At 39.6% G+C, this 24,681-nt stretch overlaps 1 protein-coding gene across 12 annotated transcripts in view; it reads right to left on the bottom strand.

The window, feature by feature from the left end:
• FGFR2 (fibroblast growth factor receptor 2) overlaps positions 1-24,681 on the bottom strand; it is a 179,969-nt gene that overhangs the window by 38,202 nt on the left and 117,086 nt on the right. For 6 of the 12 annotated variants that reach the window (XM_042457265.1, XM_042457263.1, XM_042457268.1 and 3 more), the window contains 3 exons: positions 9,709-9,899; positions 7,003-7,147; positions 3,235-3,437 (listed from right to left, as the gene is read on the bottom strand). In XM_042457265.1, the coding sequence (XP_042313199.1) occupies positions 3,235-3,437; positions 7,003-7,147; positions 9,709-9,899 (539 nt within the window). Of the gene's footprint in view, positions 1-3,234; positions 3,438-7,002; positions 7,148-8,796; positions 8,942-9,708; positions 9,900-24,681 lie in introns of all 12 variants that reach the window. The other 6 variants (XM_042457264.1, XM_042457273.1, XM_042457267.1 and 3 more) reach the window with 3 other exon arrangements.

Genomic DNA, 24,681 nt, shown 5'->3' with positions numbered 1-24,681 from the left:
TTGAGGAGGGAGCAAGCTTGTTTTCTGCTTCTCCAGAGAACAGGACCCGGAACAATGAATGCAAGCTACAGGAAAAGAGATTCCACCTCAACATTAGGAGGAACTTCCTGATAGTAAGGGCTGTTCAACAGTGGCACAAACTCCCTCGGAGTGTAGTGGAGTCTCCTTCCTTGGAGATCTTTAAACAGAGGCTGGATGGGCATCTGTTGGGGATGCTTTGATTTAGATTTCCTGCATGGCAGGGAATTGGACTGGATGGCCCTTGCGGTCTCTTCCAAGTCTGTGATTCTATGATTATTTGTGATCAGAATGATGGCTCCTTACAAATTACAACAGAGTCTCAGAATACAAAGCAAAACAATGCACAGGAAAAAACAATGCAATACCATACCATGCAATACCATAGATAGATAGATAGACCTCTAGATCTCCACTTCCCCACTTCCATTCCTATGCCTGAAGCACCAGTTAATCTAATATATAGTATGCAATTGAAAGAAAGGCAATAAGAATCTGCCAGTTTGCTCTATCCTCTTTTAAATGTGTACCCATTTACTCAAGGCTGAATTGTGGTGGTTGGGGCCTCCGGTAATCTGAAAAAGAGGGCCCACTTTCTATACATGTAAACTGTTCTAGGAGTAGTGGTACTGGGGGGAGGGAGAATGAAATAAACAATAAAATAGAAGGCAGCATGACAGTCTTCATGTCTGAACCCATTTTCAACCCTAAAGCTTCAGGGATGCTAATAGCCTGATCCCATGCATTACTGATCAATTACTCAACAAAGGGGTGAAACAGACCACCCACAAAGGGCTAATCAGGACTGCCCTGGAGCCGCTCACCCCAGAACCATGGCAATCGCACATGTGTGGCCCCAATCTGGCCCATTGCTGCTGTTTTAAAGCAGCTTCTGAAAAGGAGCATGTTTTTTACTGCTCCTTTTCAGAGCAGCTTTTCCAGGGTGGGACAACATGGTGGTGGCTTCTGGACAGCTTGGGGCTGTGCGTCATTTGATCGCCATGCCCCCAAGCCGCCCAAAAGCATTCCCCCCCCATCAGTTTCAAGCCAAAGACTCAAAGTTCTGATAATAACAGAAACAACAAGAGATGCAAAAAAATAGCTAGGGAAGAATGTATGTAAACAATACATTTTTAACACCTCCTCACTAGCCAGTGAGGAGCCTGGAACAACTGCACCAATTGAACCACAGATAATCAACACCTGAATTTACTACATCTCCTAAATTACCTCTCATTTCATACTGGAAATGTAGTATCTCTTTTGCAACCTCATATCACCAACAGCTTCTGCTCTGACATTAAATAATTTACAGAAGCCTTGAAACTAATGATCTGTTGGAGTGAATGTCTTGTTGGTGTTACAATCCAGAACAGGTTTCAGGAATCTATGAGTGAACCTACACTGTAGAAATAATGCAGGTTAGCACCACTTTAAGTGCTGTAGTTTTATCCTATGGAATCCTGGGATTTGTAGTTTTACAAGACCTTTAGCTTGCTTTGTCAAAGAGTTCTGGTGCTTCACAAAGCTACAAATCCCAGAATTCTTGTAGGATGGACCCATGGCAATTCAAATGGTGACAAACTACATTATTTCTACAGTCAGGATCACTGGTTCCCAAAGTGGGTGGTACACCCTCTCCTGGGGGCAGTGAAAGGTTACAAGGGGATGGTGACAGGGAAGTGGGGCAGTAGGGGGGTGGTGAGGGGCATCGGGGGGCCTTTAGTCAATGTATTGGTGTGCAACAAAGATAGGGGGAACCAGCAGCTTTTCAGACCATGGTGGGGATGAGGATTGAATGAAACATCTTTTCAGGGTCCTCAAAAAACCACCACACAGCCTCACTGATCGTTTTGTGTGGTGCTATCTCCCATTCTTTGCTTGCCCATATGAGCTTACTCCCTTACCAGCATCTTTTGCTAGTAGTGGCATTTGGGAAACTCTCATGAGGCTTGGGGACAGGGCATCGATTCTGTGGCTCACAGCAGCACCATTATGGGACAGACTGGAGCAAACAGAGAGAGAGAGCACATGGTGGCAGGGGAGAAGTGCCAGCAAAAAGGAGCTTTCTAATTTGGGACCCCGCTTAAGCTTTGTGAGCTTTGTTCAGACTTAGCTAGCAGGCTGGAGTTGCACTGCTCCTCCTGCTCTCTTTCATCAGACAGGGTGACAGAAGAGGTAGCAGAAGAAACCAAAAGTGGGCATTTGAAGTTGTGTGGAAAAGAAATGTCTTCTGCTTTGAGAGCATTTCTAAAGAATGAGGTATAAATACAATTAATAATAATAACAATAATGTTTCTAAGGAAGGAGTAACTGTGCTTGATTATTGGAAAGAATCCTTCGTCTTGGAGCAGCTCCTGTAGTTAAAATCTCCCTCTTTCCTGGTCCACATCAGTCTCCAGTCCAGAGCATGTGGCCTCTGTGTACCCCCTACATAGGCACCAGCTGCATCCTTCTCTACCCCAATGAAGGATTGAGAATCCCTCCTCTCTGGGGAAAAGCTTCTCTCTTGCACCTGGTCACCCTGGGAGCAGCAACTGACCAGGTGTCTGAGCAGCAACCACACTGGCCTTTGCTGCAAGCCTGGCATGGGTGAGAGACTTCTCAGTCACTGCTTAGCCAGCTGCTCAGTCGCTGCTCCCAGGATGACAGGGCACAAAGGAAACAGCAACTGAGAAGCCAGTCAAACAGCAACCAAAAAGACTTTCATCTGTGCTGACTTTTGCTGCAAGACTGTCACAAGCAAGATGATCAGCCAACTGCTTGGTTGCTGCTCCCAAGATGACTTGGTGCAAAGGGAGCAGTGACTGAAATTGGCTGTTTTTAATTTGCAATAGAACAGTAGACCTATTATCAAAAAATATGCCCAGGGAACACTAGGGTTGTTGGCTAAGAGGAAAGGGGGCTCTAGCCTGGAAAAATTTTGGGACCACTAGTCTAGAAGTACCTTTTGTCAGATCTTGGAATAGAGAATCTCCTTGGAACGAACAATAATGGAACAAGAAGTTAAACATTATACAGTATGAAACTGTTTTGCAATTGTACACTGGCCGAAGAGGAGAGTGTCTTTGAGATGATCCAGTTCCCCCCTCCACACACACACACACTTTACAATATAATGATCCTCATACTGTTATAAGTCTTATAGCAATGGATCTCCTGGCCTGTTTTATTAGGGGAAGGGTAGTAGGTTTTTTAAACTCTTTATCTACTTTCTGTTACCTGTCTGCGCAGTGGAATGCGTTTAGTCAGCTTGTGGACAGCAGGCTGGCTACTGAAGTCCGACTTCTTGGTGGTAGGTCTCATGCGGCACATGACTACTGTTATTATCATGCAGACAATAAAGAAGACCCCTATGCAGTAAATGGCTATTTCCAGGTAGTCTGGGGATGCTGGGTATGGTCTGTCTTCTATGGGAGCTAGAGTACAAGTTTGAGGGAGGAATAGACATCATGAGAGAGAATTAGGATGCAACAATAACAAAGCAAACATTTGAGCAACACATTATATCATATAAAGTGGTATCAAACAAATTACACAAGATACAGAATGCTGACAATTTCCAAAGCAGATCTTGGAAACAATTTTTCCCCAAACTATACTCCCATGGCCAATAGCCAGTTGCAGGGTTCTGGGAGTTACTGTCCAAAAAAGTAACCTTTTCAAGAATTTTCCTAGCCACCTCTCTTCCACCTTTTTTCACAGAGCTAGCATGAGCCACTGTTAAACTCAATAAGTGAGACTTCTGAGATACTTTCTGGTGAAAAAAAATGAGTATGGTGTTAATAGCTGGTCCTATTTAACTGTGAAATTTAAGATTACACCAGTAAAATTGTGCCTGTGATCACCTTCTTTTCTTATTCTATTTTTCTTTTTAGCCAAGCGGCTTTAGACAGGAAAACGGGCATGTAATTCACTCCAGATGAATCAATATTTATCCCAATCTCCCAATTTCTGGCCTGCAGCAAATGATAGGTTTAGTCAAATAATTTTTCAAGAGCATTGTATTTAACTCTGTGGGCCACCTGAACACACAATGAAAGCCAAACAAGCACTGAATTAGCTAGTTGAAAAGCAAGGCTTATGGGACAGCAAAGCATAACAAAGCTTAGGCATGAACTAGCCTGACTTAGGCATCCAAATACCTCTATGGAAAGTCAGGCAGAAACACTTCATTGTGACAGGTATTCTCATTTTCATTTCAGAAGAGAAAGCGCTTAACTGTATTAGACGACAAACTGTCATCACCAGTGACTGTCTAGGCACACCTACATGAGTGTGTGCTTGCTGAACATTGGAAGGCTTACGTCTATGTAAATAAGCACTGGAATGTGACTATACAACTCAGCTAGCCTGCAGTGCCTAAGTAACCATTAGGACCTTTGAAAACTGTAGACTGGCAATGTGGACTTGATTCCAATGACTACTTTTGCTGTGCCTCACAGTGATGCACTTTGGTTACTTTTAATCAAGTGGGGACTAAAAACAATCACTTGGGAAAGGATCCACTGCTGGCTTTTTACAGATGGAAAGACTGGATTCAGTGGAATTGGTGGGTGGTTTTACTTCTCCACTGAATCCCCCTGTATACCTTTGGGGGCATCCCTGGCTGTGCGCTAGACTGTGAAATCCTTACAATCAGTTTTCAGGTGGCATGGAGAGTTGGGAATGGGGAAAGGGAGAGAAAGAAGGAACTATGTAATGCTGGATTTAGCCTCTGGAACCCAGGGCCTGTGTAAAGGTTGAGTATACTTTAATTGAGCATGTATCTACACTATTCAATTGTGACAGTTTTATATCACTTCCATAAACTATATACTGAGCTCTCTAGCAGAAAAAATATTCTAAACTGAACCTAGAGTGAATAGGTCAAAATTAACTTCAAAATGTTAACATTTATAGGTAAAGGTAAAGGTAGTTCTTTGACATGAATGTCTAGTCATAATCGACTGTAGGAGGTGGTTCTCATCTCCATTACTAAGCCAAAGAGCCAGCCTTGTCCGAGGACTACTCTGGTGGTCAAGTGGCCTGCATGACTGCACCAAACACTGTTACCTTTCCACCAGTGTGGTACCTATGAATCTACTTGCATTTGCATGCTTTCTAACTGCTAGGCTGGCAGGAGCTAGGACTAGTGATGGTAGTTCACCCCATCATGCAGCACTCGGGCCTCAAACTGCCAACTTTCCAATCTTTTGATAATCAAAAATGGCATCTTAATTACTAAGCCACCACATCCCACAATGTTTATGTTCATATGCACAGATAAATAGTTGCATAGGGAACCCTACCAATGGAAAAGTATGCTCATTTCAGATTTCAACCAGTACCTAGTCCATGAATTGTACTGAAAAAGTGAAGCTTATTGTTGTTCTGTGTCAGTAACGACACTTCAGTTTCCTCTTCTTTAGATAGCAAGATGAAATTATAACAAAACACTATGGCAGTGGTACTCAAACTCTTTACCCTTGAGACCTGTCTTTTCATCTGTATGTGAATGACATCCTCCTCCTGACATAGTATATGAATAAAAATATTTTGTTTATTTAGTGTGCAATTTTTCATTTGCACATTCATTTATATTAATATTTTAATATTTTATAAGGAAATAACATCCTTCAAATTAGAACAGTTTTATTTAAGTAAATTTAATATTTAACTCAATGCATGTGTAAACTTTACACATAAAAGGTTTGGGAAGAGGAGCAGAAGAAAGGATCAGGGCCTCCAAGTCTTTCACACACACCCCTCCCAGTGCCTCCCCACCATTTAAGAACTAGGGTACTATGGTTTTAATATCTGTCCTTTCGCCCTGATGTTCACTAATTCCAAATAACAATAATATCAACAATAACAAAAATAATAACAACCAGCAGTAAGTAAGCAGCATTTTAGCACTAACTGGTGAATGCTCAAGCAATGGACAGTGCAATTTGCTCTTACATTTTGTTGTGTTAATATTTCATTCAAGCACAATGATTAAGAAGAGGTATTTATGCACTTGCAAATATGGAGCAAGCAGAAGCAACAGCAACTTTCAACACTGACTACCTGTTTAGTGATGAATGCACCATGGAGGTCTCAAAAGAATAGTTAAAGAGAGTAGTAATGTGGGTTTCTCTCTTATATTTAGTGATAAGAAATAACATAGGAGCCTTGCAGACAATTCATACTGCAGCACAATGTTCAATGGACACTACATTTTGCAATGCACACATGCAGGAATCTTAGTTTTTAATAATATTAACATTTTATACATACACTGACCAGCAAGTCACAAATTGTGCAAGTTTCATCAAAAATAATAAAGAAGTTGCACTTAGAAAGCAATACTTCTATAACTATATATTTTTGAAGACAATCACTTTGAAGCAAGGAAGCACGTTAATGTTTGCTTCTGCTCGGGACAGAAACAATATCAGTACAAGCAAGGTGAGACATGTTTTGCAGAAAAAGCAAATTAGTAGCTATTTGCTTATAGAACATGCAACATTTAAGAATACACCAAACTGATTCCAAAAGATATAAGGGGCAAAAACCAAACAAACACTGCTTCTGTTATTCATGTTTCAACATAGCAAGGTCTCATGGATCCAGATTTGAACCTATGCAATTTAATAGGGCTCAGGCTTTTCGTAAAGTGCTACTAATAAAATCTGCTGTAAAAATTCTAAACTTCTCAGGGGAATTTTGAATTCCTCTCCAGGAAAAGTTTACAATTGTTGACTTTAGGTAGCTCATCGGGTGTCACAGAAAGGCTTTTATTTCAAATTTCTAATGAACATTTTAAAAAGTGTTGGAAAATGTTTTTGTTAGATTTGCCCTCTCCTCTTAGCCAAAATACAGCACTGTGTGTGCGAGGACAAGAGGTTTTTCAAAAGGGAATTTAAAGCCAAAACTTAAGACAGAAGCTGTGCTAATTTGGTAGCAACCAATGATGAAGCTTGAAGGGATGGGAAACCACGGAAAGATAGCAGTATATACCTGGCAGAACTGTCAACCATGCAGAGTGAAAGGATATCCCAATAGAATTACCCGCCAAGCATGTATACTCCCCAGCATCCTCAAAAGTTACATTCTGTATATGGAGAACCTCAATCTCTTTGTCCGTGGTATTAACACCGGCAGTCTAGGGAAAAAAAGGAAAGCAAGAGAAGAAAAGCTAGACATTTTAGGAATTATTGTGGGTGGGAAACAGGACCACAGGAGCTTGGCACTTCAGAGGAAACTACAGTGCACAACTGTGGGGAGATCCCATCCACAAAACCCTCAACCAAAAGGCAATTACCAACAGATCCCAGCTCACCTCAGAGAGGAATGAATCATTGACACCCTTCACCAAACCTACATTCTGTATATCACCACCTACTACGCATGCAATCAACCAACATGGAAAAATTCGTCCACAAAATATTTGAATGAAAAGGTGACATTCATAGATAAATGTCAAACAAAAAGGAGAATGCATTACTAGATGAAAAATAAGAGGAGGCAAAACTTTAAAGAGGGGACAAGTTCCATTATCTAATGTTTATGATCTAATACTGTATCAAGATTTTATTATCTATTTAACTATAATATTGTTGAATGACTAAGGCCTGAGCAGAATGCATGTTACTGCTGCCTAAGGTTTGATTTCAAATGACTGCCTGAGATTTAAATGTAATGTTATGGATTCTGATGAAGGCTCATTCATAGATAGGTGATCAATGGGTCTAAAGAAAAGATAGGCTATTGCTGCCTCAAGTAATTGTAGGAATCAAAGCCAATATTGATCATGCCTGTTTTTGATTTTAAAAAAACATGCCTGCTTGTGATACAACTACACTTGGGTCCATTATGGTGACCAAAACTGTACGAAACCTTGCAGTGATGAGTTGGCCTTAACATTTTATCTTGTATAGAAAAATGATTGGTTTAACTGATACCGTACACTAAGAATACTGAGATACCATACGGTATGTCATGTTAAAGCTATTCTGTGATGAATGAGGCATACACAATTTCATGAAGTATACAAACAAGGCAAGGAATCATTTGTAGCCCAAACTATAAAGAAAGATTAAAAATTAAACAATCCTTGGCTAAAATACCGAGCACAAACAGCTGGGTATTAAACATGAGTCTAAAAGAAAACAAAACTAAACGAGACTTCTATGCAATAGAGGATAAGTATATACTGGCTAGAAAAATAATAATGTATCTCAAATATTAAGGCACCATTGTATGGATATGTAGTCATCCAGTAGGATTGAAATTCCCAGCACCTCTAGGTAGCAAAACTAATGAAGTCCAACAACTTCTGGAGGACCTGATTTACAAAGATTAATATCCAGTATTTTTCTAGACCTTGCCTGGGGGGCGGGGAGAGTTCCCACCCTATAGTATCTAAGTAACTGTTTCAGTCTCAAATAGTAGCTGTGACTTTGAGAAGAGGGAGTAGCACAGATTAAGAAAGAGAAGCCAACAATGGAAAACAGAGTAATCAGATCAGAATTCTTCAGATTATGCTGAGAACAAATATACAGTATATGAACACAAATGAAACTTCAAAGTGAAACAGAGAATACAAAAGGATTCAAAACAGATGACTAAAAATACACACACAGTATTTGTGGGAATTTTTCCATGGCTACTGGAGTAACACCAGTTGCATCTCCAAGAGAGGATTATAAATACACCAAGGTCATGGAGTTATCCTACAAGCTGCCTACAGAGTCCCAAAGCACCAGTTTTTTCCAGCTTCTACATCCAGCTTTCTTTAACAGACATTTTTACCTTTATCTGGCAGAACCATAAGCCAAGCAGACTGGTTGGCCTCCCCTATATAATTGGAGACCTTACAAATATATTCTCCAGCATCCTCCTCTGTCACATTGTACAGTTTCAGCACTTCAGCATTGGAACTATTTATCCCCGAATGCTAGAACAGACCAATAACACAGGAGAACAATGTAACTGCTGCCCCAAATGTACACACCAACATGGTCCCACCACCAAAATGCTTGAAGGAGTCTTCCAGTTAGTATAATCACTAGTAATCTTGGACATTTAAAAAAAAAGATTTTTTATAAAATCCAAACAGGAAAGGTTCGGAATAGTTGAAACTAAAGGAACTAACAGTTCAGGATAACAACACAATAGATTCCTGGCTCCACAACTTAACTTCACAGTAAAATATTACTGTAGTTTAAAATGTAGTATGTGGTAATACATACAGGCTGCTAGCCCTTAAAAATATGATAGATGGATGGGCACTTCACAACTGGGTGATGAAAAATTGACATTTCAGTATATAGACATACAGAAAACCCAACACTGCCAACATCCTTTGGTCATAACTATGGTCACTGGAGAAGGAATTTTAATATCTTCTCAGTTCTTTAATATCAAGGATAGAATAACTTTCCATTTATTTATTTTAGATATTCTTTGCCAATGAATAAATCTGAACATAGCAGCATTTTCACGATGCCTGAAAAACAGTCATGGATAAAAGATGCTCTGGGAGAGGGAACATGAAATAAACTTTTGCTTTTGTTTAAACCACCAACTCTGTATTCCAATATTGGCAAGGACAAATGTTTTGGGTCACAAAAATAAATTCTATTCCGATTTTAAAAATCTGTGGCCACGTCCAATATTCTGTTTAATATTCATTTAACTTAATTTTAAAAAGAAGCAGCTCACCTTTAAAACTTCTAGATATGGTAATCCATCTGGCCCATATTTACTTCCATTCTTTTCTACGTGTTTTATCCACTGGATGTGAGGCTGAGCATCACTGTAGACCTTGCAGACAAACTTTGCTTCACCCCCAACAACTGTAGAGGTGTTTGCTGGTAGGCCAGCTTGTAGGATAGGGCGGTGTGGAGATCGTTCTGTCATGAGAGAGAGAGTGAAACATATAAAGATGAACAACTAAGCAGCACTGCCAAGAAAACTGTTAGTGAATCTGAGCCAAAAAGCCCTACAAGCCTGTTGGCTGACTTCACTGAAATAATGCTGTAACCAAAATGTAGAACAAAAACTGCACTTCAAAGGAGGTGCTTGGATGCAACAATTGGGAGAGCTTTCTAAAGAGTACCCTTTAAAGAAGGTGGGGGAGAAATGGTGCAGAGTACAAAGTTGTATGAAGTGAATACTGTACTTAGGGCACAGTTCTTTAAGTGTTTTTTTTAACTGCAGAAATGTTCCTTTTATTGACCTTAAACAGAATATCAAAATTCAGTGGGCAACATACGCTCCCTTGCTAATTTCTGTAGCCACGGGAAGTGTTATGGAAGTGTGATTCTCCTTTAAAATTAAGATCCACACTTCCTTGATTTATTATTTTAAGCCAAAATGTGATTTTTTAAAAACACCACTAACTACCAGGGGGTCGTTTCAAACTACCTGATTGTAGTATTATGAGTCCAATTTAATTACCCTAGTTCTATCATATGGAATCCTGGGATTTGCCATTCAGTAAATGTATTTTAAAATTCCTGGCCACAGAATTTTAATGCTTCACCAAACAAGAAATCCCTAGATTCCATAAGATGATGCCACGGCAGTTAAAGTGGACTCAGTGTTACATTTCAGCCCCAATCCCAGGAGAGTGGAGAGAAGATCACTGGACCCAATGCTATTGCCTATTCTTTCTCTCTTTACATAGGAGATTGGGCAAGATACAGTTTTTATTCTTTTATATTTTGGCTGATAACAACTAGCTAAGCACAAAACTGGAAATTTTCACTAGTTTAAACAAACAACAAAAAATATGATTTCTGATTTAAATGTGAAATGTCCATGTTCCTACTGCCAAACCCTTTGGATAAGGTGGAAGTGAGCCACACTGTTTTTATTATAAATATATACATTGCTTCAATAACCAACTAAATATCCTATCTGGGAAAATGATGTAACAGGGAAAGTGAACACTGAAAGTGAAGGAAGAAGGAGTTATGAAAGTGAAAAAACCCAAAGAGCAAGTTTGAATGTTATATTTTTTTTAAAAAACCAAAACTAAAGCAGGAATGTTATGTTTAAAGCAAAATTTTAAAACAAAGATAACATAGTTGGCTTCAGTTGTTATACCACAATCAGATAGCATAATGAGCTGACTGATTTTAACTTCTGTTAAGACATTAGTACTACTAAGAAGAGACATGTTTATTATGGCATCATTTATCTTTGCATTACTTCTCCTGCTTTAGATTCTAGGAAACTAAAAAAAGCATAATTGGAGTGGCTCTGAGTCAAAGAATGCCCTAGATGCACAACAGGGCTACCATCAACCATTACCTCACATCTTCACTCTGGAGTTGCATCTGGAATAACCATGGGGGAGCTGTTTTCAGAAAATGCTCCACAAACCCTACTGCATGTTCAAAGTTCATTTTATACCCTTCTAGATGCTGCCCATAACTTTCTACTACTATTGCAAGAAACAACTATTCCCATTTTTATTATCATTAAGTGTTAGGCAAGACACACAGTTTTTCCAAAGTTCAGAACTCAGGAGATCATTCTGTGGTTTAGGCCTTTATAAGATGTGGTACCCAGTATAAAAGGAATATTATCATTCAGGCCCATCATCCAGCAGTACACACAATGTCTGTTCTCTAAAGATGAACATTTGGGATAATGTGGAACAGACTAGCTAGCTAAGTACATTTGTTTGTGGGTGGGGGTTGAGGGGGTTATTCATATTCCTGGTTTTATACATATGGTTGTATACCATATGATGGTTTGGTAATTCGTATAATTCCTATCAACTGATAACTGCCTTATAACTATACATAACCTGCCCTCCTTACAATATTTCCAATAAATCAGAAGACTGCACCTTATTCTGTAGTTTACTATTCCAAAATATAAATTTTCTACCCAACTTCTGTCTCTATTCAACTTCTGTCTCCTTGTTTACTTGGTCTCATTCTAATAACTTTGCAGCTCCCAACATAAACATCAGTTCTCAGATAACAAACAGCCAATTACTGGAAAAGGAACCAAATGACATTTGTTGTTGTTGTGTCCCTCCAACTCATTTATTACTTATGGTCATCCTAAAGCAAATCTATCATAGGGTTTTCTTGACAAATTTCATTTTGAGAGGGTTTGCCATTGCCATCCTCTGAGGCTGAGACAGTGTGACTTGCCCAAGGTCACCCAGTAGTTTTTATGCTTGATCAGGGATTTGAACCCTGGTCTTTATAGTTGTAGTCCAGCACTCAAACCACTACACCTATGCTGGCAATTTCCTGTTAGCATATTAATTATTATTTCCTAATCTTCTTGTGGAATCTCATCTTCATATAATCATAAATATTGATAAATGGATCTTAATAAGATTATACCCTATATTTACTTATTTACTACTACTACCCTATAATTTCACTGATACAGTCAAACATCCTTTCCTGAAATCTGTACATTTCAGTTCATCTGAATTCCATTTCATCTGAATTCATGTGAATTATTTCATAGGAATCTTGCAATATTTAGATTAATAGTTCTTTTTAAGCCACTGAAAATAGAAAAGCATTCAAACACTAGAGGCAAAGTATTTTCTTTTTAATATTGGAAGCTAGCAAGTAACATGTCAACAAATATCAAGCACAACAATGTTTTCATTTCCATTCTATCTCATCAGAGGTAATTTTGTTTATTTAGATGTTTATATTGTCTATCCATTTTTTTCTTTGTACTGATTCTGCCTAGCTTTCAAGATCTCTGTTTCTCCACACCACTGCTTATCCCATTCAACAGGTTATCTTGAGACCTACCCACCTGTCCAACTAGCCTAGTTGTATACACCTAAATCTGGATCCAATTCCCTGTTTGCATGATGCTTTAGAAGTACTAAATCCAATGTTCATCCTACGTAGAGCAGTCCCACTGAAATCAATTATACTAGAAAGGAGGAGAGAGAAACAAAAAATACATTTCATTGGGGAACATCTCCTCTCCAGTCAACCCACTCTTTGAGGAGAAAGGGAAGATTCTGAGAAGTACTGTATATATTCATGTATAAGTCTAGCTATTTAGTAAAAAAATTGACCCCCAAAACCAGAGTCGACTTATCCATGGGTCAACATGAGTACTATACTTTAACTCTTATTTTAAAAAAGGAACTATCCCCTAGCAGCATACTACAAGGCAACATCCTTACATAACCGGTGACTTTTGCAATACCTTTCAAAAAATTATTTCACAGCTTTATAGGAAAGCAGGTTTAAAACAAGGGTGGAAACAACATGGACCATGGATTGCCATTCTATTCCGCCAATTTTAATGGTGCCCTAAAGTGCCCAACAGCCTAGCCACCAAGAAAAAGGCAGCAAAAAGCTTCATTTTTCTGTGAGTGAAACAAGGTTTGTGATCGTCCCAGAAGTACTAATCTATTTGGAAACGACGTGACTTGAAAAAAGGGAGTGTCTATGTTTTTTCCCCCAAAGGAAGGCAGAGCCTGTCTCAAAGGTAAACTACATTTCTGTTGATTTTCTGCAACAATTTAAAACTAATTAAAAACTAAATATCAGGTAAAATCAATAACATAAAGCCAGTGGGAGATGAATTATATCAGAAATGTTTATAGGAAAGGAAAGGCAATATAAATAAATAATGGGAGCCAAAGTAAACAATTAAGCCTGTAATACATATTCAGAGGTAATTGTATTGGCCATACTTCAAAATAAAACAAAATCCAAAACCAACAAAAGAGGGATTCCTTTATTGCCCAGCCAAAATGCAAAGAGCACATAATGCAAGCATTCAAAGCTCCACTGGCTTCTTCATCAGGATAAAGATATTTAAAGAGAAAGATAAATGTGATGGTGCTGGTGTCACAGGTCCACATTTTGTTCAGATGTTGTCTCTTCAAACAATCCATACAAATTGTTGGCCTGCTACTTTACAAAAACAACAACAACACACACACACATTTTTGCCTGATGAAGAAGCCAGTAAAGCTTCAAAAGCTTGGATTATATATTTTGTGAATTTTGGCTGGCCAATAAAGGTATCACTCTTTTGTGGGTTTTAGATATTTTTTTAATTAAGTAGGTCTTCTCACAAGCCCTGGTGAGATGCCAATATTCTCAAAACAGGGACAGTTAAAGCATCTATACAAACACTTTCAGCAAAGCCTTTCAAAATTAAGATTATCCACGAACACAGGAAGTGTAACTCCACCATTCTTCCCATTTTTGCCCTCAAAATTTACATTTCACATCTAAAACAACCCTCTCTGTTTTGCCTTTTCAGATGTAGAAATAGTGTAAATTGAATAAGTTGCAAATTGTGGTTTAATGTAAATGTTACTGTTTTTATAGTCCAGGAGAAAACTTATAGAATACCCCTCCTTTTACCTAAATAAGCTCTAGCACCATCTCCCCAATCCCTCCTTTAGTATCACAAAAAGGAGAAAAAAATAGCAATTATGATCTCCCTTTAATGGAAACCTTACACCACCATCCAAAACATATTACAACTGCCTTCAGTATAAAATGAAACCTTAGAGAATATTATTTAAAATATTTTTAGAAAGTCAGTAGGCCTCATGTTTCATTTATCCACATCAGGATTTGATTTCCTTTGTGACCTTACTTCTTGCCCTAAAATAAGTGAGCAACCAATCCTCCTTGAAACCCTCCCCAATACTGTATGCGGGGGGAACCTCACCCATACGCTTACATTAACACACAATGTGTTTTATTTCACTGAAAGCTATTTAACTTTTAGCCACATACCCTAGATCACCTGATGTATAACAGCTGAACTGATCTTGGATTCTTTGGTTCCAAAATGTTTAAGGGAGTGTGTGGATGTTAATGTGTGTGTAAAATAATGGCTGTGGGTGATTAAAAGTTTTTTAAAACCCTATTGCCAAAGTATTAGGTATTTTAGAAAGGCATTCTGTGCAACAGCTGGACTCAAGGTACTTTGCCTACTAACAAATGTCCTTCATTGGATGAAACATTAAATTGTGGACCAATTTTCAGCTCACAAAGCATGATACATGAATGAGCAGAATAACTGATGCCAAAAGAATTAGGTTTTTTGCACATAGGTTTTTGCACAAGCTGTGAATTGCAAGCAGGTAACCCGCATGAAACAAAACAGAACTCACCACTGGAAATGTAAAGTATGTCTGGAGTCTTCTATCAGCTACTTTGTTAAGTAAAGTGTCTTAACTTTTTAGTTAACTAAACTTAAGTATAGTTAAGCAACTTAGCTAAATAACCTCTCCTGGCCCAATCCCCCCCCCCCCACCTCGCCAAAGGTAATAGAAACATTATTCACTCATGCTCTGATCACTGGCAGAATGGACCTCCTCTTCCTCATGCAGTTAATGCTCAGTAATGCAGTTGAGGTGTCTGTGTTTACAATTGTGGCAATAACATGACAATCATGACTAAGCATCAATTGTGAATGAAAAACAGTTATAGATCCAAAACACACTGAAGAAATCATCCAGTTTGAGGTTGTTTTAACTGTCCTGGCTCATTGCTAGGGAATCCTGGGAATTGTGATTTATTGTGGCACCAGAGCTCTCTGGCAGAGGTGGCTAAATGTCTCACAAAAACCACGGTTCCCAGAATTCCAGGGCAGTTAAAGCAGTCTCAAAGTGGATTATTTCTGCAGTGTGTTTTGAATCTTTCATGAGTAAATTTAAGAAAATGTTCCATATTCCATAATCACTACTTATACATGACTGTGACACTATTACACAATCACAAGTCTCCCCCACTCTCTAAATCTATTTTACCAATCATCAGCCGCATCTGGGAAGAAGGAGGCCCATTCTGCTGGTGACTGGAGCATGCATGAATGTTTCCATCAGGTATGAGGAGGGACAGGAGAAGTTATTTTCTGTACTATACTGCACTAAATTACTTAGTATACTGTACTAAGTAAATTGGGCTGACCTGGTACAGAATTCAGGTCAATACTTGCCATCTTCATTGCCCTTTGTGTGTGTGTGAGAGAGGGGGGAGAATATTTGAACACATTATGACAACCTGTTGAAAATAAGTGTCAACCACCACAAAACATTATGGCCCCTCTTGAGAGTAAAAAGACCTGCCTTCCCCTTCCCCCCCTCCAGAGCAACAATAGCAAAACACCTTGGGTTTTTTTGTACAAAATGTGTTTTAGGCAAGAACCCATACATTTTCTGAACAAAAAAGTCTTTGTGAAATTTTTGAAAAATACAAACCACACACACACACACATCAGAATGAGCAGAACTTCTTAATGTTGTTCAGCAGGAAGGAGGGGAAACTGATTTTTTTATTGTTTAAATGCAAATTGAAGTGAACATTTACATCCCTACTCACCAAAAGAAGCTGGCCTGATACACAGCAGAGCTTGGAAAAGTTACTCTTTTGGACTACAAGTTTCTCAGTCTCCAGGCCAGGAAAACCATTGGCCATGCTGATTGGAGGATTCTGGAAACTGTTCAAAACAGTAACTTTTCCAGACTCTTTTGGCATGAGTTTCCCTCTGTTGTAAACATACAGATTCAGATAAACTCTTCCAGGCATAGAAGGAATGTGCAAGAAAAATTGAAAGAGTGCACAGACTAGCTCCACCCCTTCCCCCTGATGAATGGATGTATATACACCCCATGTATACATTTGGAGTCCACGAGAAGAGGTCCTATGTATTTACTGATGTGTAAATGTAGAGCTCTTCCATGCAGTGAGAGGTACCCTGCCCAGCGTTCTTCTTTGCACAGAAGAGCTCGGTTCAGGGACATTGGTAAGTGCATACTATGCCTTTCAATGCACTTCAAATGTATGAATGGTTAGAGTTTGCTGGCAGGGGATGTGCTGGCATGAGGACAAAGCTTGGTCAATTGCCCTACAATTCCCTTGTATGCTCATTCAATATATTGTAGGGGTCATATAAACCTTCTATAACCAGGGTTACCACTTCAGGATTGTTCCAGGCCCCAAAGTTCCTGAGGCCTAGGAATGGTCCTTGGTGATGCTATTGAACTTTAAGCATTTAGTACCAATCACAGTTCCTCGCAGTTTGTGATTCAAACACACACTCACAAAAATGTATTTTCCTCTTTGGAAAGTAAGAGAGAAATCTGAGCTAAAGGGGGGCTGTTCCCACATCAAGGTGAAGGATTACTCCTTCTCATTTAGTTAAGGAGACAGGATGAGGGACATTTGGTCTTAGCCTACTTGCTTCTACCTAAAAGGTGGATGTAGAGTAGATTGGAGGATATACAATGACTAGGAGGCAAGGAGGAAGCTACCTGTCGGGTATGTGTAACAAATCAATTTGTACAATAACAAATCAATTGAAAACTGTGGCAAGCTTTGGCTCTGCAAACTGAAGTGGAAGTTAGTCCTCTTGACTTGAGCTGAGCCCAACGAAATTGGAGAATTTGTACCCTTACTTCCCATCTGGAGATGACTGGAGAAAACTGGAGCCTCATTCCAACTGTTCCTAATTCCATGTTTTTTCCAGTTTGGGAAAGCTTCTAAGACAACACCACATTCCTGGCTGAAAGTGGCATCTAGAAGAACCATTCAATGAGCTATGCACAATATTAACATCAATGCTATTTTAGTGTCATAAAACTGCACATGTGAATTGACCTGAGTTATAAACCTACAGTTTGTGAGGGCAAACCTGAAAGAATTCAAAGTACTTGGTTTTTTTAAAACTATGTAATAATCAATATATAGAGATTTTAAACATATTATTTCAGCAATAATGCAGGCCTGGAAACCTAAAACTGTGGTCCTGTCCTCTAGTAATATGAAATAGTTTTGTAAGGAGATTATGAAATGAATGGTAAAGGCTTCAAATAAACCACAATAGTAGCCATAACCTAATTTGCACTGGGATGAGATTGTCTCTCATTTGAACCATTGTTGTTGTTGCGTCCCTTCAAGTTGTGTCCCTAAGGCAAACCTATCTTAGGGCTGTCTTGGCAAGATTTGTTCAGAGGAGGTTTGCCATTGCCTTCCCCTGAGGCTGAGAGCATGACGTGCCCAGTGGGTTTCATGGCCAAGCAGGGAGTCGAAACTGGGTCTCCAGAGTTGTAGTCCAGCACTCAAACCACTACACCATGCTGCTCTTACCTTATTATATAATACAGCCAACAAATACCAGATGCTGTAGGCTATATTTCAGATGAAGGAACTGATAAAACTACTTGCAAGTTTGCCTTGTCTAAGAAAACCCTATGAAATCCATGGGATTGTCATAAATTGACAGGCAACTTGAAGGCATGCATGCATGCATACACACACAAACACATATACACGCACATGCCATTTCATAATTAGTACATATAAAATATACATAGTAATAGCCAGACACAATACGTCAGTTTGTGTCACTTCATTTGATAATTTTTTCCTTGACAGCAACGTATTATTGATGATTGCTTAAAGACTAAGATTCATATGTGTTCGGCTCCATGTGTCTCTCAGAACTCAGAACTTGGCCATGCATCCTGACTAAATATGGTAATTTAACACATTAAACATTACATTGTTATACAGCAACTGCTATACAGGCAAGCAGCAGTAGTAATAAGAGACTCTGGCACATTCAACAAAAGCAGCATTTGAGAAAACCTCTCAAAGACAAAGGCTAGCTCCAACATACAAAATACTGTTAGCGTATGCTAAATAAATACACTGTATTAGTCTTGTGGAGACCAATTCTTTTTGTGTCTGCTTCTAAAAACAGTTAAAGAGAATCTTTATTAAATTTTATTCAAAATGAAACATTGTTAAAGTAAGTTAAAAAACAAACAAACACCAAAACCTACATAGCCTTTGCCTGCCCAGAGCCATAAATCCATCAGCTTTCAGTATATTTATTCTCCTATTTACTCCAGCACAATGAGGTCAAAAAGGCATGTGGGAAATAAAACTCTGCTAATCTAAATGTTATAGCTTAGCCACTTTGACCATTTTCATGCCTTGCTTGCATAAAACATGCCAACATCATCAGAGGTAATAAGGAAAAGAGCTTTTACATGCAAAGAAAAAAAGATGCTGGACAGTGCAATCTACAAATGACTCACGGATTGGGTTTCTCTGATACTGCAGAGTCAATAAAAAAGGTCCTCACATACATTAATCAAAACTGTGGCATTCTGTTTCTTACTGAATGGCTTCAATGGATTATGCAGTATTTAGAAAACATAAACAGCAAAGAGGTGTATAAACCACCATCAATGAGGGTCAACATTTTGTAGTGGAGGAGAGCTGTAGAGAAAAGAGGTATGTAGTAGTAGCCTATGGGGAAGCTACCACATACCTTTCAACTTTTCACAGATGAAAACCAGGGTGCATGTGGCCCACCTACATGAGAGTAGTCAAGATATATAAAGTTATTAAAGAAGAAGAACATACAAGGTGGAGAGTCTGTAGAAGTTTACTTTTGCTTGAGCCTACTGAGAAGGGCAAAATTCTGCCCTTTCATCTCCGCCTAATTAATTGAGAGCAAACTACTCTTGCATTTTGAACTCAGTTCACATTAAGGAAGTAAGCTGAGGACAAATGGGGGAAACCAAAACTGGGACATTTTAAAAACAGATGAAAAAGTAGGCAGGCAAAGGATTAATCAGAACTATCCCTCCCAAATCTGGACAGTTGAAAGGTATGCTATCATTTCACCTGAATGGGAACTGAGTGTTGCCATGCTTTGTCTGCAAATGTGTCTGACCAAATCATAGCTGGTAGCTTGGTCTAACACCTCTCAGCATATCCCTCTCTGTAGTCAGGTATAATTTCTCTTAGAGCATGGAAAGGTTCCCTTTTGGACCACAACTCCCATAATCCCCCAAACAGCCTAGCCAAAACATGCTGACTGGGTGATCTTGTGAACTGTAGTTTTTTGTTTTGTTTTTAAAAATGCACACAAACTTTCCCAAACTCACAGACAGAGTTTGGGAAAGTCTATGTGCCTTTTCTACAGTGTAAAAACTCAAGTAATAGATTGTTTTTAAGTGGAAGCTAAACATTACTCTCGAGATCCAAAGTTATCTGAGCTTGTCTGTTTTCACAAGCTCCCATCAGCAGCCAGAAAATAAATGATTTATGAGGACCTGTGCTATGTCACGATGGCAAGCATAAACCATTACAAATTCCATTGTATTTGCTCAGTGACATGGAGAGGTAGAGTTGATTTGCAAGTGCTGTTTAGTAAGTAAACAGGTGTACACAACATGTCAGCACTAATCAATGTCATGTGTTATACGGTGGGAAGGAAAGGTGCCTCTTTTCAAACTTTATCACCATTAAAACCGGCTTCTATTCTGCATGAGGGCTGAACAGATACTATGTTGGTGAAACCTATTTGAGGTTCCTTTTTACTAATGCCTTGATATCTACCAAACAAACCCAAAGTGCAGAACAATGATTCAGGCAGGTGTATGTACGTTAAAAATAGGGTTCCACGTAGTACAAACTCAGCTGAGGGCAAAGATCTATTTCTGGATGTCTCCCTAGATTTCTTTGTTTCACCTCCAAAACTGGAAAAGGGGTAGCTGTGGCAAGAAAGCCACAAAATTCTACACTAAATCTCCAGATGTAGCAGTATATCCTAATCTACTTTCTGCCTACCTCTGTTCTATGTAACTGTAAGCCCAGCATAACTCCAGAAACTGAGGAAACTCTACTTCTTCTTATTATTATTATTATTATTATTATTATTATTATTATTATTATCCTTTATTTATGAAGCGCTGTAAATTTACACAGCACTGTACATGCAATCTTTTTAGTTAGATGGTTCCCTGCCCTCGGGCTTACAATCTAAAAAGACATGACACAGAAGGAGAAGGGAGTGGTGGAGGGAAAGGGTAAGAGGTCCAGCAGTTCCTCTCTACCTCCAAGGCCTGGACCAAGGCAGATGGACTGGAGGGAGGGCTTGGCTTCATAATGGATGGTTAATCATTTTCCAGGGAAAATACATACTCTCAAGTAGGATAATGCATATACAGTACAAAGCAATACAGGAAATGGTTTGATAAACAGGCACCAAAAGAACATCAAATAGTAAGCGACAATTATGCAATGCCTGGGAAGGCTTCTCTGAACAGGATGGTTTTCAACTCCATTTTGAAGCTGGTTAAAGAAGTGATGGCTCTTGCTTGTGGGGGAAGAAGGTTCCAGGAGTGAGGGGCAGTAAGTGAAAAGGGGCGAATCCTGGATGGGGCAGAGGAAATCCTGGGCTGACACAGCAGACCTTGACTACCAGAACGGAGAGCCCTGGTGGGAAGGTGAGGAGAAAGAAGGTCTGGTAAGTAAGGAGGGGCCAGTCCATGGAGGGCTTTAAATGTCGACAGCAGGAGCTTATACTAAATGCGGAAAGGGAGGGGGAGCCAGTGAAGGGATGCCAACACAGGAGAAATTTGGTCAGAGCGGTGGGTGGAAGTGATAATGCGTGCAGCTGAACGCTGAATAGAGATTAAAGGATGGAGGTGAGAAAGAGGAAGCCCAGCCAGGAGGACATTACAGTAATCGAGTCGTGAGATCACTAGGGCATGGACCAGGATCTTGGCAGTAGAGGCGGAGAGATATGGTCGGATTTTGGCAATATTGTACAAGAAGAATCTACAAGCCTTGGCTGTGGTCTGGATCTGAGGGATACACGACAGAGAAGAGTCAAAGATAAAACCAAGACTGCGGGCTTGCTGGACTGGTTGAATAGAAATGTTGTCCACAGAGACAGAAAAGGAGTGTTGAAGGGTGGGCTTAGGAGGAAAGACAAGAAGCTCTGTCTTGGACATGTTGAGCTTCAAACGCCAATGACGCATCCACTGTGAGACAGCTGTGAGGCAAGACGAGACTTGCTGTTCAAGCCTTGGAGAAAGGTCAGGGGCGGAAAGATACAGCTGGGTGTCATCGGCATACAGATGGTAGGAAAAGCCAAAAGAGCTAATGAGTTTTCCTAAGGACAGGGGAGAGAAAACAGAAGGGGACCCAGAACAGAGCCCTGGGGAACTCCAACAGATAAGGGAACAGGAGAAGAAGTCTGATCACCAGCAACCACTGCAAAAGATCTGCCAGACAAGTAAGATCTAAACCAGTCGAGAACAGAGTCTGAGAACCCAAGGTCAGAAAGTATATCAACTAGAAGACAGTGATCAACAGTGTCAAAGGCAGCAGACAAATCAAGAAGGATGAGTACAGAGTAAAGGCCATTAGCCTTGGCCTGTAAAAGGTCATTCGAAATCTTAGTGGGAGCTGTCTCAGTAGAATGCCTTGGGCGGAAACCAGACTGAAAGGGATCGAGGATGGAGTTGGCTTCAAGAAACTCAAGACAGCGTGAATAAACAACCCATTCCAAAACCTTAGAAAGAAAGGGAAGAAGAGAAATCGGACGATAGCAAGACAAAGAGGAGGGATCAAGAGAAGGTTTTTTCAGAATTGGGGAAATGAGAGCATGTTTGAAGTCCGAAGGGAAGGAGCCTGTAGAGAGAGAGAGATTGAAGATATGGAGAAGCGAGGGCAGAAAGGAGGGAGCTATAGAGATTAGAAGACGAGTAGGAATTGGATCAAGAGAACAAGTTGCAGGTTTGGAAGAGTTCAGAAGTGTAGAGAGTTCATCCAAAGAGGCAGGAGGAAACACAGAAAATTTGTTAGGCGAGGGCGATAGAATATTAAGAGCAGAAGAAGAATCGGGGGGACTATCTCAGAGCAAATAGTGGAAATCTTAGAGATGAAATAATTAGCAAAGTCATTAGGAGAGAATGATGAAGAGACAGGAGGAGAGGGAGGTTTAAGCAAAGTGTTGAAGGTGGAGAACAAACGCTGCGGGCGCCTCTCATTGGCAGAGATCAATGATTTGTAATAATTCTGTTTTGCCATGGAGAGGGCGTGTGAGAAGGAAGAAAGAACAAATTTGAAATGGATAAAATCAGCCCACTCTTTGGACTTTCTCCAAAGACGTTCGGCCGCTCTAGAGCAGGACCAGAGAAACTGTTGGGGGTAAGCCAGGGCTGAGGTCTAGTCTTAGAGGAAGAAGTGCGTACAGAGACAGGGGCAAAATGGTCAAGAGTTGAGGAAGGAGTGGAGTTAAATAAAGACATAGCTGAATCAGCAGAATCCCCCGAGATTTAGGGAAGAGAGAGATGAAACCAGGGTCAGACCAAGATAGTTAGAGTCAACAGATTGAAGATCACAAAAATGGCGTTGAATTGTATGGCGAGGAGGAGGAGTATAAGTAAGAGCAAAGGAGATTAAATGATGATCAGATAGTGGAAAGTCAAGTGCCAGGTAGTCAGAAATGGCGCAGTTTGCAGCAAGAACTATTCTCTCTTGCACACCAAGAACAAGAATTCTTTTGCTAAAAATCTAAATGAATGCAATGTCATTCTTTGTTCCGACCAATTTCAAATATTGGAACTGTGCTTAGCATGGGAAAAATTCAAGTGCCCCAACTGTTTTAGCACCCATTTTGATGACCCACATGATTCAGAACTCTGCAAATTACACACAGAACCAAAATTAGTACAGCAGGCAGGAGTTGGAGAGTAGGAATGGGAATCATGCCACCCTTCAGGTGTTGCGATATTACAAAGATCAGAATTCCTCACCTGTCTAGCACTTCTGGAAATTGCAATCTCACAATATGCCAAAGACAACACAGTACCCACTCACAATGTAGAGCACAGAAAGATTAGCTGTGGAGGGGCAAAATGAAGGACTGCTGAGTTTTAGTAGAGCTCAATAGGCTGACAGAGAAGAGCTTTGAAAAGTGGCTCTTTTGGACTATAGATGCCAGAATTCCCCAGCCAGCATGATCCAAGGTATTCTGGGAACTATGATCCAAAAAAAAACAACAACACCAAAAACCCACCAATGTCTACAATGGGAGGGGAAGGAAAGAGATAACATGAACATATAGAAAGTTAGATCAATATAGTGATATATTGGCTATTCTGAAATAAAAATGAGGCAAATACAGTGTTTTGACTGACTGATGATGTCAGAGTTTTCTAACTGTTGAGACTCTTTCATGAGTTGGGATTAGAGCTGACAGGTAGGTCTGTTGGAAGCTTTATAGATCAGCAATACAATTAACAGTCATATTCATCAGTCATGACTAGATACAGTGAAACATTAAATTTGAATCATTAGGAAAACTATGTCTTCTTGAAACACTACTGAATGATATTACTGGAAATTATATCCATTTTTAAAAGCCATAAAGACATGTTGGCAGCGTTAACTTAACAGTGAGCATGCTGACCTTTTAATCAATAGTCTGTGTGTGCAATAAAAAAAAAACATTTACAGCTTCTGTTTGACTACCTATCTAAAATCTGATTTCTCTGCATCAAAGAACTGTCATCTAGGCCAGCCTTTCTTTCTTTCTTTCTTTCTTTCTTTCTTTCTCAGTGTTGTTTAATCTTTAAAGAAATTTGCCTGGCAAGTTTGGCTTGTACCTCTGTCTCTGTTTTCATCACCGATTTAATCTTTAGCAGTGTCCAGGAATCTGTATCTTTACAAAACTCTCAAGTATGTTGACTAAGACCATATTTGAATCACACCATAATTTACATTTCATAAAGCAGCTGGGATGAGTTCACATGAAGCTGCTTCTCTTGGCTATTCCTGTCCAAGACTATCTGAAATGCATCACCAAGGATGTAGGCAGAATATATTCCTGACAGTGGTGTAGCGGTTT

This window comes from Sceloporus undulatus, chromosome 3, assembly GCF_019175285.1.
Source record: "Sceloporus undulatus isolate JIND9_A2432 ecotype Alabama chromosome 3, SceUnd_v1.1, whole genome shotgun sequence".
In the NCBI taxonomy this organism is placed as follows: Eukaryota; Metazoa; Chordata; class Lepidosauria; order Squamata; family Phrynosomatidae; genus Sceloporus; species Sceloporus undulatus.
This window is presented reverse-complemented; position numbering and strand designations above follow the sequence as displayed.